The following is a 15,083-nucleotide window of genomic DNA, read 5'->3' as shown; positions in this document are numbered from 1 at the left end:
CAGCTTTTCTGTTCGATTGGGAACATTATTCTGAGATTATTCAGTGTTGTCACTGAAAATAATTTAAGCGTTTAACCTTGAGTTCCTTATGTGTAGCAGCATTTTGGCATATGGAATGACATTATAAACCTGATTGCCCACACTTATTCGTTTTATCAAGCTATTTGAGCGTTAGTCCTTTACTTTGCGACGGCCGTGCACTGTGAAATTCCTGGAATTCCCACAAGTTATGACCAACTTGACGCCAATCCCCTGTATAAACAAAGAAAACGTTTTATATAAAATCTTTTTCCTTTGCCTTCGACAGTTATTTCGCCCGTTTCGTAATGCTTATTGTTATCGCATTTTATGCATCCGACTGCGATGCACAGGTCTTCAGCAACCCATGATGCCATAAAAAGCGACAATGCTTGTCGTAAGAGACAACTGAAAGGACTGGGTGGTCAGGCTAGCTGACTTGGTTGACGCATGTCATCGGTTCCCAATAGCGGAGATCGATGCTCATGCTGTTAACCACTGGATTTTACAGACAACTCACCAACTAACCCACCCGTTATGTATCCATTATAAAACGTTACATGAATATATGCCAGTTTGTTAGTAATATGTATGCATAAACGTTTAAGCATACAATAATCTATACTTCAAGGAAATATGTGTTTGTGTTCTTATCAGGTGTGTATTAGCTTTACAGTACTCCAGTTCTAGCACCATCCTTTGCCCACAAACGTCGTCGTGCGTAGACCTTTTTGTTTTGTGCGCTTGATTATTTTGTGATAGCTGTTCAATGAAATCATATTCCTTCACATTATTTCTTCCCTGTGCTGTCGACAAACATGCAGTCGTCTTACCACTTATTTTTCATTGCACCTGCCATTTCTGTGAAAACTTTTTTTAATATCATACTATCTTACCGGGTTGTTCCAGATGTACTGAGCGCACGGCCCAACTGATCCACTCCTGTTTCCTGTTGACTGGCAAACTCTGCTTTTACTTGTGTTGCACAACATGAAGTTGTCCATGCAGGTATATACTGCAACCGCTCTTTTGTATACACCATCATAATGCACGTCAGCATTGGCATCAGTAGGTGGAGCACCACAGCCCTGAAACTCTGTGAAGGAAGCGTGATAAACCGACGCTGATTTCTATATGAAACAATCGCCATTTTAAGGGTTATGTTCCCTGTGGGTTCGATGAAATAGGTTTAGCCTGACTTTTGAATATATTGTAACAATGTGTGTGTGTGTGTGTGTGTGTGTGTGTGTGTGTGTGTTTCAGTGCGAGCGCGCACGCTTTTAGTTTTATCGAACAACCACCATTTCATTGCACAAACAGACACTCTGTCCAAGGGTAAATTGATACAAGCATCTTCTTGTGATGCTACATGATTTCACTCCAAGCCGAATGATGTCAGTATAGTTTTATGAACGAAAGAGAACAATGGCCTGTTCTTACATGATATCAAGCCGAATGATTTCAGTAACATTATATCAAAAAAGAAGGGGAAATGTCTTTACAGTCAATATCTTACCAGATTCACATGATACTGACTCGATCTACATGACATCTGGAATCGGGCAAGGTGTGTCCAAGCAGGCACCAGCGAGTTACTATTTAAAACAATACAGTTATGTGCTAAGGATGCATCCAATAAACATAATTACCATGGTGGAAATTCTTCAAAACGATGTCTTTCAAAACCCGTATCTCACATTTCTAAGTGACTCAGCATACAGATAAACATGACTAAGATGGGCTGGAATATTGCTGACTGCGCGTAAAGCTAAACTCACTCACTCACTTACTGAAAAATACACTTAGAGCTAATAATTGCATCAAGGGATTACTGATAAGACTTGAGTTCCCGAATAGGGTTGCTGGGTCCTTATTGTATCTCTATTAAATCTTGTGTAGATCGATGTTTATGTAATTGATCACTGAGATCGTCTGGTCCAGACTTGATAAGTTACAGTGAGTGAGTGAGATTAGTTTTACGCCGCACTCAGCAGTATTACAGCTATATGGAGGCGGTCTGCAAATAATCGAGTCTGGACCAGACAATCCAGTGACCAAGAACATGAGCATCGATCTGCCCAATTGGGAACCGATGACATGTGTCAACCAAGTCAGCGAGTCTGACCACCCGATCCCGTTAGTCGCCTCTTACGACAAGCGTAGTAGCTTTTTATGGCAAGCATGGTTTGTTGAAGACCTGTTCTAATTTTGTTGAGTACTTAAAAAAAGTGAAAACACGTCTTAAACGTAGACCTGACTTGGTTAACTTGAGAGGACATTACCTTTAAGTGAAATATCTAGAAATTTAAACACAACTAACCAATATACTGTTAGATAGCACAGACAGTTTCACAGACCACCGTCATATGGTGGAAGTATTATTGGGTTTCATATCAAAAGAGGACAAACATTCTGGAAAAGATACTGAAATCCAAGTGAGTTAACATTTGGCACCACACCGGCAATATTCCAGCCATAAATTGAAATCCAAATGTCCGAAACATTGTTAAATGGTTCATATTTGAATGTTCATTTCATTATTTGAAAAGGAGTATAATGTAACTTTACCTTTGGCCAGTTGCTGATGTCACTGTAGAGAAATCCTGCCTGGCTTATGATGGCCACATGGTCACTGTTGTTGCTGTTGAGTCCACAGGTGCGAGTCCTGGTCTCAAAGTTGAAGGACATGCAGACTGATGACATCAGACATTCTGAGGCACAGGAATAGACGGACGGTGCCCCCACTTTCCTTAATACGTAATGCGTCATATGTGTGTCTATGTCGAGAACAGAAAACGCATTAAAACAGGTGCCGCAACAGCCCAGTCCTACACAAGATAGGACAACGACTCCGGTAAAGAGTATAACCGGCATCTCCCTGGTCGATAAGAAATGAGATATGTAAGAGGGAATTACTATTCATTTATATTCAATGAACTACAGTCTGTATCCAACCTCATTCTCCGGAAACCAAATAGATACATGTCCATCCACCTTCCTGTTGTCAGTTAAGGAAATATATGTGCAGTTCGTGTATAAATATCTTTGCGGACTGATCAGATCATATCGGAACCGCCAGGCAAAAAGAATTGATTTAGGCAAAAATACCGATAAGACCATACACAGGTCGTGCCAGCTGAGTGATTTATTGTTACGAAATCAATGCAGCTAATATTTCCTGATTGTGATTTGACCGATTGGACTTGGCAGTAGGAATAAGTTTGCTCATGCGTTAACAGGTAAAATGGATTACAGCGCTGTTGAGCTGTGCCTGTCAACAGAAGACAACAGATGACACCTTATTACAAATAATAACTAATAATTATGGCTTTATTTAAGAAATAACTTCAATACCTTAATATGGAAGTTCTATTAATGTACATTGCACATATCAATAAACATACGTTTTGTGTCAATATTATCTATGAACGTCTGATGCTGCAGTTTTCAGCCTGAGTTAATAAAAGTTCAGTTTAGTTCAGTTTAGTCGATGTTAGTTTGTCCTGAAAGGTCCAGAAATGATGAGTACATGCCAACATTATGTAACAATCAATAGCTTATCCAGAGTGTCAGCCAAATCTTTCTGATACGCTATTGTTTGTTACAGCTGACGTATTTGCTTCTGAAAACTAAGAATGAAAGGTTTAACATCAATAAACAGATCAATACTTTTCTGTATGATCGAATTGATTGGAGATAAGTTTAAATATGATTTCCATTGTTTTGTTTTTTTTCATTCAAGCTGCTTTTCATGCTTATGTCGATTTGTTGGTTTGTCTTCAGTTCACCTGTCGTCATGGCGTTAATAAACGTGAAACATTGGCTTTACTTATCAGAAATGGCTCAGCTGATTCATCTGCTTTTTAGCTAGTTTACTGCTTGTTTAAACGAGAATATCAATGCAGGGTTTTGTATTAAAAGTTAAAACACAAAAATATAACTCCGCGAACACGTAGCGTTAGATATTTGTTCTGAAGTTAACCTTTGTATGGGTTGTCTGGTCCAGAAAACATCATTATGGCTGGAATATGCCACCTGTTGCAGCCTTAAACATAGATTAAAGGTGCATTGTAAGACGCAATGTCCTCTGTTTATCAGGGTTGTCAACATTAGAAGATTTCCAATTTCCAATTTCATTTCTGATACTTCATTATCCTGGATTTTATGGCCACTTGCCTCATTGAACCCTGTGTTCATAGAAAATGTAAAGTTCGAATTGTGTCCATGGTGTCTGTATCAGTAATTTTAGCATGGCAATCAACAGTCGTGCTGAAGAGTACAATGAACCTGTGGGATGTTCATTCATTCTTGATGATTTACATATTGTGACATTTCTGAGCAGGCGTTAAACAGTATTCACTCACTCACATTACACTTAGTTTCGGCGAAGGGGTAGACGTCTTTATACGATTTCGGCTTACCCCTCACATCAGTCCGACCCATATACAACTGTTGAATTCCAAAATACAAATGTTGAAAGTCCCAAAATACAGTTGTTTGAAGTCCTATTCATTATTCTGCTGGGTCCTTGAACCACAGTACCTATAGTCATATTTATGTCCAATAGTCGTGATGTACTCTTGTGACAATGATGTATACTATTAATCCTAGATAGTTTCGCCAATGCGACTTGAAGATGTATTTTAATTCAGACTCTAAACATTTGTGTTGCAACCAAAACAAAATATAAAAGAAGGGTATCTGTTTCATAGACTGGCAATAATTATTGTAAGAACCATTGCGGTGTAAGAGCGCGACACCGAAACATTTGCTATTCTACTAATAACTGCAAGGCATCAAAACCCAGTGCAGTAGTAAGTGCTCGTAAAACACACGAATATTTGCGCAGTTCCACCTTTCACTTTGTCTCGATATTACTTGCATCATGAAAATTGATTCCTGATCAAAAATAGATTTATTGGCCCGAAATCAAAACTGTCGTTGTATTGAAATACAAAGCCTTCATTACAAGTTTACATACCTGTACATTTCAGTCTTCGTTTATATCTGAACAGAAACGATTTGTTATAGACAGACAACCTTTTATTGCAAAGAATGCCACATTTCGTCATTGATGCTATCACTGTTATCACGCAAGTGATATCATTATGGACGAAGACAAATTTTTTATGAAGGATCCTTCCATTAAAACAATCAATATTTGCTTTTAACTAATGTCTATATATTACAAGAGGCCTCTCTGCAGTACTTATATTTTCATTTGCCCATATAATTTATTTTGGTGTAGCCCATGTCATGTCCATGCTCCATAGTCATCAGGCCCAGAATGATTAGTGGTAGGGCACAAAGAGGAAAAATTCGTGCACTTTTAATATAAGCAAGATTTTCAGTGTATTCTTGACTCAATGTATCAATTACGATATTGTATTTGCTTTGTAGCATATATGATTGCTTCCAAAATCCAAGATGGCGGTCAATTTTCTAAAAACGGCAAAACTTTGATAACACATATATGTCTTGCTTTTTATATCAGAACATGCAAAATCAAAAGTGGTCTTCCATCATAACGTCATAAGATTGGTTGATGTAATAGGCTAGAAAATAGATTTAATTTGCTGAAGAAAATCCAAATTATGTGGTAAGTAAATGTCAAATAATGCAAAAAACGACAATTTTCAACCTGGTTTCGACTTTTTTTTATCTCAGATATGGTTGGTGGTATTCATGTTGATCAAATTCATAATGGTTGCTACGTCAAAGGAGATATTTTAAAGGAAAAAGTAAGAAACTGACCAAATTAGGCTTTTTTTCATGCCTTAGCTTTGATTACCAGATCATGATCACTTAATACAAGAACATGATTTGTAAGACCATGTGTGATCACTGACTGTTTTTATAGCTTTCCAAAGAACAAGATTGTTGTAAGGAAGTATTAACATCAAAATCATCTACATCGTATTTGCCTCTCTAAATGATCTGTTCATGTAGTACGTATTATTATGTCTGTAGGGTTTATCCGTCCACACAAACCTAAAACACCATTTTGTAAATCATTAGGTATATCATTTTGTGATTAGGAAGCATTTGGTACTATAAAGGGCAACCACTCCACACTTCCAGCGTTTATAAGTACCTTGGTCTGTATTTCTTTTATACCCTTTCCTGGTCCAACCACACAAAACAAGCGTCAGTACAATCCTTGAAAATCTTAATCGGTGTTTGTGAAAATATGAGATATCTCACATATATGGGAAATGTCCTTTAACACATCCTTTAAAACATTCGATATGAAGATAAGTCCAATACTTCTATATGACTTTGAAATATTGGGTCTACAACAATATGACAGTATTGAAAGAGTCCATTTATATGCATCCAAAAAACATTTCTTGGGGTAAAACTGAACTCGTGTAATATGATGGTACGGAGAATTAGATAGATTGCCTATGTTTATATACTCTTCCATTAAAGCAATGAAGTATTGGGTAAGAAGATTATTGCATATTCCATGCAAAAACTGTTATAATATGATGAAAGGAGGAAGAAAATGGGAAAAGAAATTGGGTGACTGATATTTAGAGAGCTGCTGTACAAAACTGGTAATGGTTATGTGTGGTGTGATCACAGTGTTCAGTGTTCAGTTACATGCATATTTTATAATCATTATGTCATTTGCACAAAGAATGAAAGATATGTGGTTTCGGTCTTGGTCGGAATCAATACTTCTATCCACAAAATGCTCATACTATAATCAAAACGGACATACGTTTTGAAGACTATTTAGCAAAAATCGACGTAAAAAGGTTTCGTACAGCTCTCTCTCGTTTCCTTTGCTCTTCCCATGAATTATATATTGAAATTGGCAGCTACACAGGTATACAAAGAGAAAACAGAATATGTCAGTTATGTAATATGATTACTGTTGAGGATGAACTACATTTCCTTTTAATCTGTCCTGTCTATACGACTCTACGAACAAACTACCTAAAACCATACTTGTATAAGCACCCAAGTGTAAGAACATTAATTTCACTATTTACAGATACTACCATGCCACTATTACAGAATCTGGCAATGTATATCTACTTCGCTATGAGACTAAGAAAAAGTATTGTTACAGATACGAATTTATAAATGACCTCTGTATTACTCATGTAAACTCGAAATTTACTACAAGCTTGCGACCTTGTAAGTATTGATTGATTGATTGATTGATTGATTGATTGATTGATTGATTGATTTAACAGGTACACGTCAGTGGGAAAGTGAATTATAAAGTCACTTTTCTTGTAAAATTTACGTGAAAATGTAGATGTAAGTCGGCTGTGAAACAAAAGCTCTATGTACTACTATTTTTCATGTGCATGTTGCATGTTTTGTATTCAGACTACCAGCCTTGTCCCCAAAACGTATGTAATCTGTGTGATCTCCATGTACGGTGTCTTACGGCCAGGAAAGCAATCACGCTTGGGTGTGATCGTAGATGTTTGATATGGTGTCTTTTCTTCACAGATGCCTGATGTTCCTTGATATTCATATTTCGGAGCGGGGCGCCTACGTGCGAGCCACCACATTTAATGTGATAGACAACGCCTGAAGCATCGTTACTCTTTCTTGTAGCTGCTTACACTCTCTCTTCTCTCTAATCTGCCTCTCTGGAACACAACATCCATGTTGCCTTGGTTGTTTAGTAGTCATTCAATAGGATAGCTGGATGTATGCATGGTATGTTGATTGGAAATGGTGCTGACTCTTGACGTGGTGTTTTGCCTTTTGGACTGATCTTTCTGGTTTTGCTGACTCTGTTGGCTTATGTCATCTCGGTAAATCCGTTTCATTTTATGTTTTGTAGACAAGGAGCTGGTAAGCCATTTGCAGTATGTTCTTGTTTCGCAGCGATTGCTACCGAGGATCAGTTTGTATTGAGGTCACACTATGATATGGGCCGCGGAGACGAAGGCTTCCCCGCTGACGTAGACGTCTTGTTTTACCTCATCCGGATACCTGTCTGCGAAGCTGTAGATACTTGAACCATCTACAACGAGCTGCAAAGAAGCAAATACAACATGTTCGATTATCGGTTTGTCAGACACTTCAAACCGCAGATTTATCTGGAGGCGGTTTTAAAAGAATGAATAAAAAGAATCGTGCATCGTGCAAGAAAAATCGCAATACAGATCTCAGATATGCAGAATGGAGATACTATATTTGTTCACATTTAAGACCGAGACAACAAAACAAACACAACTGCGTTAGTCAACTATTCACCAAACCATAAAGAAATTTGTGAGTGAATATGGATTTATGCCACTTTCAGCAATATTCCAGCAATATCACAGTTGTAGGCCCCAGAATCGAACCTGGGCTTTCGGTGTGACAAGCGAATGCTTCAATCGTTAGGCTACCCCACCCACCGACCCATCGATAGAAAGGCCTGATGAACAGAAAATACATGTATCATTGTGTTGTCACTGCAATGTATGATTCCTCGTATATATGCGAGTCTGTTGTATCATTGCATCTTATCACGACCAGGAACACCCATAAATTAACTGGACATGTTTGACAGCATTTGGTGGATGTTTATTTTTCGACCTGAACTGTCGATTAGACAATACCCTCCCATCGTCCAGACGGAGTTATTACTGTCTGAATCAGAATGTTACGCAGCGAAAACATGATGTGTGGAAAGAACTACATACCACATACATTCCTTTATAAAATCGTATCTCCACCAGAGACTCGGTACCCATTGTTAAAGGGACAGGCGTGTTTATTATCTCTTGTCCCCATTCCCCCGAGACGCGGGAGTTGAAGATTGTTCTGTTCTGATCCAGTCGGAAGTCGATATGGCACAGCAAATTGCCCCCTCCACGGACGTCCACGTGAACCCTTAAACATGGGGACAATTTGTCAATGTAACCTTTGATGTTTTTCATACATAATTTTGTACGAAATAAACCTTTCTAAATTTAATGTGGACTGTAATTTATGATGCAACATTATGGTAAAAATACCAGTTATTTTACTACGCAGTACTACGTTCAAACATGTCAACAAAACCATCGTTTCTAGCAAACATCTACCGCAACAGAAATGTAAGTAAACATAATATCACCATTATTACCAACAAACAACACCATCAGCAAACAACAACAGATGCCAAAATATGTGAGTGTTAGTGTGCACTGTTAAACACCACGCCCTCACTTCGCATCGTTGAGGGCTTATATACTATTAAGAAAAGTAGGGGATATTGGAATCACACGATAAAATGCATATGACAAAGCCAAAGAGGGACAGATGATGATGAAAAATTAAGGAAAAATGTGACAATTTATTCCATTCCTTTGGAAATCTTTCCTCTGTATGGATACCTATTACTTTTTCTCATGTTCACTGGTATTGGCTAGTAAAATGTAATGTCTCTACTTTTTGTGAATGGTATAGGTTTGTCAGGGCAATTATGAATGAGAACTTAATTGAAATTTTACCTCTCAATAGCCGTTGGTGTAATGTCCATTGTCAGTTTGAAACTCTTTGAATGACCACAAGGCAAGTCCAGCTTGATGCCAATACCCTATGAAAATATAAGGAAAGTAAGAAATATGTTCATCGACTAGCTCTAAACTTTCTGTATACCTATGCTAACACTTTCTTAAGGTTCGCAAATACATAGCATTTTCTTACCCGTATTGTCATCCAATGTACGCATATCAAAGGCTAGATAAAAAGTGATGAATACGCAAACAATGTTAAATCATACAACAACACAAGTTGGCTCCTAATGTTTGATCCTATTTTCAGTTGTTGTATACATTTAGCAGTAGAAGTTATAGTGGTGTTGACAATCAAAACGGTAGAACATGTTTGATGTTCACATATAAAGTGTTTGATGTCATTTCAGAATTTTGCTCAGTGTGTTTGAAAACCAATCTTGATTATTTATTGCTGCAAAATTTTCATTATTTGCAGATTATAAAATAAGTTCACATGACAAGGGAATTATTGAATGCCTTTCCCTAGAACAATTTCCTGCTGTTAGATGCTGTTTGTCTCACAGTTGCACCCACATTTGTTTTGTCAAAATGAACAAGCTTCTACATAGATTTTTACATGTTTTACATAACGTGTTTCAAACGACATGAAATCGGAACTATACACCCCGATGTCACTTCTAAACTAGCAAACCGAAACTAAATTCCTAACCCTACTAACACTCTTACCAGAGAATAAACCTTTCTATACAAGCATTGACCAGCAACTTTGCGACCTTTGAACAGCAGTGACAACACCTACTCTGTACATCTGGAACTGAATTAAGAAACACCTCAGACTGAGCAGCTTGTAAACTATTGAACATTCTGAGGAGAATAGAGATATCATTTAGTTTAGTTTACAATGGTTGCTGGTTGTCAAAAATAGTAAGGCTAACGCCATCCATTGTTAGTTGAAGTAAGCAACCTCATGGAATGGTCTCATCTTACTTTGATCACAGATTTCATTCTTCACCATTCTGATTCTGATTCTAAAGGTGCACCTGAGAAGGCATTGTCAAGCAGCAGTTTTGAATAAACTGATCTGAAACTTGCTTTTTGGCAGTAGGCTACAATCATCCTCTTGACCGACAAACGGATTGTGTTGGAGTGAGTGAGTGAGGTAATAGTTAACGTTACATCGGCAATATCTCAGCCATATCGTGGCGAGAACATTTAACATTTAAATGAACTATATGCATGTGGTAAAATCAATGAAGGACAGTAAAACAACTAGAATATCACAATTTGAATTAAAACTAGCCTGGAAAGTTAAAACTAATATCACTATTTAGTCAATACAATATAAAAACAGGCTATAAATCGCCAACAACGGAAGGTAGATCACCACACTAGGGACCATGGGGACTTTCCTACCTACATGGACCCTAGTTAGATTTACACCATCCCTGCAGCTGCTGGCGATTGTAGGAAAAGTTCACCAAAATTAAAACAACAAGAATTCTACGTTTAAAGAGCCTGGAAAGTTCACATAGACCTGAAAGTTTTTGGACTTACGTACCCTCTCAGAAGGACAATAATTTTATAATACTTCAACCCCCTTTGAGGGTACAGCCACCAACAATTCAAGTTACTAATCCAAACTACCAATCATTAAAATACATCTATTTTGCAGAACATATTATTTAAAGTTCAACCAAAAAATCAATTTCTTTTAAAAACCCAATAATTAAATGAGAACTGACGCTGGTAAAAAGATCCTCAGTTGTTTTAACTGTAAAATACTTATCCCTTGTGATGGAGAATTCAACACGGTCAGGCAAAATATGCTTGACCGTGTGTGTTGGAATGTGTTGACTGCGCATTTATTCAATTGTGTTCTTGTGTATGTTTGAACTTCTTCGAGCTTTCAAAAACCATTTCTAACAACATATTAGCTTGTTTGTTTGGGTTTTTTATGTGAAGATTTTAAATTGTATCATTATATGTACCTCTTACTGTTTGAAAGTCAACTTATAATGTATACTGCGGTTCTGGACTGGGTTAAGTGGCAGTTTTGGCCACACTCAAATATTTGTTTTCTTGCCGCGAATCGCTTCATTACAGCTAATATGTCTATCATCTACGCACTCAAAATGAACTGGAATTAAACTTTCAACATATTGTTTCCTCCCCTGTGACGTCATACGCCCAGCTAACCATTTGTATTATATTCTACATAAGGAGAAACCGTGGAGGTCAGAATTGGAAAGACAATTTCATCCCAGTTTTGCTGTTACTTCTCACATGGGTACTATTTAGCAGCTGTCTGTAAATAGCCGCGTCTGAACCAGAAAGTCCAGTGATCACCATGAGCATCGATCTGTTCATTTGGAATACGATGACATGCCATGACCAGATCAGTTAGTTTGACCACCCGATCCCATTAGTAGCCTCTTAGGATACATGGTCCGCTGAAGATCAATGCTTCATGGGTTGTTGACTCCATACTAGGATCCTTTATGCTTTTATGTTCAGCGTTAACTCTGTGCCACACAACCATCTTACCGGGTTGACCCAACTGTTCTGAGCACATGGACCGACAGAACCGTTCCAATTTCCTGTTGACTGGCAAACTCTGCTGTTTTCAGTTGAGCACATCAGGAAGTTGTCCCTGCAAGTGTATACCGCCACCGCTCCTTCATATATACCATCATGATACATCTCAGCATTGGCAACAATAGGCGGGGCATCACAACCTTGAAACTCTGTCAGATAAAAGCGTAACGAGGTAACATATTGTCTGATCTAAATCTTAAGGAGAGATAGGTATACTGCCTTATCAAATCGGTCATCACGGCATCATGGAATCTAACCCTGCCAGTACTTATGGATATATGTGTCGGGTAATATGATGTATGTCAGAGATTACAGTCTGTATAGACCATTTTTGTACGAGTCTCTTTTTATACACTCTGTTTCCTTCGTTGTTGGTGTTAAGTCACAAAGCTTTTAAACGTGATCAATAAAACACCGGAATAATGTTTTGGTGGAGTGATTTGCATTAGTGATGTGCGGGAGATAACGGCACTCATAATCTTCCCGCATACAATGCCGCAGTCAAGCAGCAGTAGCTAATTCAGGCCAGGCCTTGCCTTAACCCTATACTGCTTGATGCCTGGCACATTAAAACACCATGTACAATCTGTTAGGATTTAGGATAGGGCCCACCTGCGGATTCAAGCAAGGACTCTTCTTTCGCCATGTTGTCGCTCTATTCCGAACCATAATTTCACCTGTCCGAGGATTTCACTAAATGTCTACACAAAGAAGAACTCACTGTAATGCCAGTCAGTTAATTACCTGTTCCACATGATGCACGACTGAGTCGATCTACATGACATCTGGACCTTGGACAAGGTGTCTCCGAACAGGCGCCGGCGAGTGCCTATTAACACAACAAATGCAATGGTCAGGGTGCCTCTGATCTACATAATGAAGGACGAGTTCAGCCAAGCTGATGTGAAATAACTTTTCAATTTTGCTCTACTTGAGAAGGAGGCTCCCCTTTACAAAACAAAATTTTACCGAGGGTAATCCTATTTTGTAAAAATAAATAAGGTATTGTCCAATACATAGCTTCTGGTATCACAAAATGTATACAAGCACACGCACACGCACACGCACACGCACTCGCACACGCACACGCACACACACATATATGTGTGTGTGTGTCTGTTCATTCCACAATTTTCAATTAAAGCACTATATTGCACCTATTCTTAATCAAAATCTGTAAATATAACTGAGTAAGAGTCATTAATTGCACTGTGACTAGAAAATGGAAGTCCTCCCTTTTTGTTAAACAGGCTTGAGGGTTTTACCCATACTGAACCATGAACCGATGCATGGATTCAAATATGAAACAACCATACTAGTTTCTTTCACTTCAGGTTCTGCAGGCAAATCAATGGAAGGTCACCGACTATCTTGATTAGTATTGAACGATATGACACCTTCCATATACCTAAATATTGAGATTCATTATAACACTTTGAGTTTCAGAACATTACGTTTGCTATTCCTTCCTAAACACATTTGCAATAAGTAGAGCTCGATTACTGCCCCATGGGGTTGTCCACGTCTGTTTTAAATGTTGAATCCGGAAGGTTTAGGACAGTACCTTTGGCCAGTTGCTGATATCACTGTAGAGAAATCCTGCCTGGCGTGTGATGGCCACCTGGTCACTACTGTTTCTGTTGAGTCCACAGGTGCGAGTCCTGGTCTCAAAGTTGAAGGACATGCAGACTGATGACATCAGACATTCTGAGGCACAGGAATAGACGGACGGTGCCCTCACTTTCCTAAATACGTAATGTTCCATATATGCATCTACATCCAGAAGTGAAGACGCGTTGTAGCAAGTGCCACAACAACCTAACCTTGCATATGATAGGACCAGAACTCCGGTAAAAAGTCGAAAATGCATTGCCCCCTTTCGTATGGATAGGGACACAAGCAGTATTACTGCAGAATCAACATTTATCCCATCTGATACTTTAGCTGTACAGCTGGAGACTGCTGCCACTGTGGCTCACAAGAAACGGGGTGATCCAAGTATTTATCCTCAGTGAACAAAACGCGTATCTGTGTATTCCCCTGCGGAAACTGAAAAATGTTTCTTTTTAACTAAAGTCACGCCCCTTCACAAAGAGAAATACGTTTTCTTTCACGTTCTTTTTATGTGCAATTTCATTGTGACTTTGGCTGATCCAATCCTATTTAGGAAACTCATTGATTTCCCTCTCAAAAGCAAACAAATATGTATTGATTGAGCCCACAACAACGCTCGAAACTCGTGACAAGTACTCAATCAACTGAGCTGAGTCTTTGAATGTCTCCGGAAAATCTCCTTTTGAACTTGGAAACAGGCATGCAAACAATGCTCTTCATTTGATGCATGTCATATTTTCTCCAAGTCACTACAATATTGACTCACTACAAACTACTGTTTTTGTTCAACTGAACCCAGTATGCATTATTTCACCTGAACATCGGGACTTTAAGCTTTTTAACAAACATGACATATTCGTATCAAGCGCTCTAACTTAATACATGATACTTTTTTTCTACTTTCAAATTCAATTCTACCACTAAAATTTGAGATTTGAATGTTTGACAGTGAAGGGTGATTTCGAAATGCGTCACTACTGGCGAGATTTACGATGCATGTACTTTTCTGTATACTTGCCTTAAAATGAGAGTATGGTGTTGTACCTTCAGTTGTTAGTGATCTCCTGCTTTTGTTTATCAAAGTGAGGGTAGAAGAGGAGGGGCATGTGTCGTACGCTTTAAATAGGAATTAAGTAACAAACGTAGAATGCCAACACATTCACCAAAGGTAAGTAGATCTAGTACGTTTTTGTTTTCTGAAAAAAAGATACTATTTGAAAGATGACGTTAATGTTATACAATGTGGTGACGTGGTAACACTTTTTGTACAACGTATACGTATTTTTTCAAACTGCAACGTCATTACTGTGCGGAACTGACCACATAGCCAACAGTTACTGACCTCCCGGCAGCAAGTGAGTGAGTGAGTTTAGTCTTACGCCGCTTTTTAGCAAT

At 38.3% G+C, this 15,083-nt stretch overlaps 1 protein-coding gene and 1 pseudogene across 1 annotated transcript; both read right to left on the bottom strand.

Annotated features, from left to right (window-relative positions):
- Window positions 1–171: 171 nt before the first annotated feature.
- On the bottom strand, window positions 172–2,892 carry LOC137272831 (uncharacterized; annotated as a pseudogene).
- Window positions 2,893–7,907: 5,015 nt separating this feature from the next.
- LOC137279173 (uncharacterized) lies at window positions 7,908–13,944 on the bottom strand. Its single transcript, XM_067811664.1, has 6 exons — window positions 13,639–13,944; window positions 12,819–12,903; window positions 12,024–12,223; window positions 9,474–9,559; window positions 8,682–8,871; window positions 7,908–8,024 (listed from the first exon to the last, which is right to left on the bottom strand). The coding sequence occupies exons 1-6, from the start codon at window positions 13,942–13,944 to the stop codon at window positions 7,908–7,910; spliced, it is 984 nt and encodes a 327-aa protein (XP_067667765.1).
- Between the last annotated feature and the right edge of the window lie 1,139 nt (window positions 13,945–15,083).

This window comes from Haliotis asinina, chromosome 1 (assembly GCF_037392515.1).
Source record: "Haliotis asinina isolate JCU_RB_2024 chromosome 1, JCU_Hal_asi_v2, whole genome shotgun sequence".
In the NCBI taxonomy this organism is placed as follows: domain Eukaryota; kingdom Metazoa; phylum Mollusca; class Gastropoda; order Lepetellida; family Haliotidae; genus Haliotis; species Haliotis asinina.
Note: the sequence above shows the minus strand (reverse complement) of the source record. Positions and strands in the feature narration are given on the sequence as shown.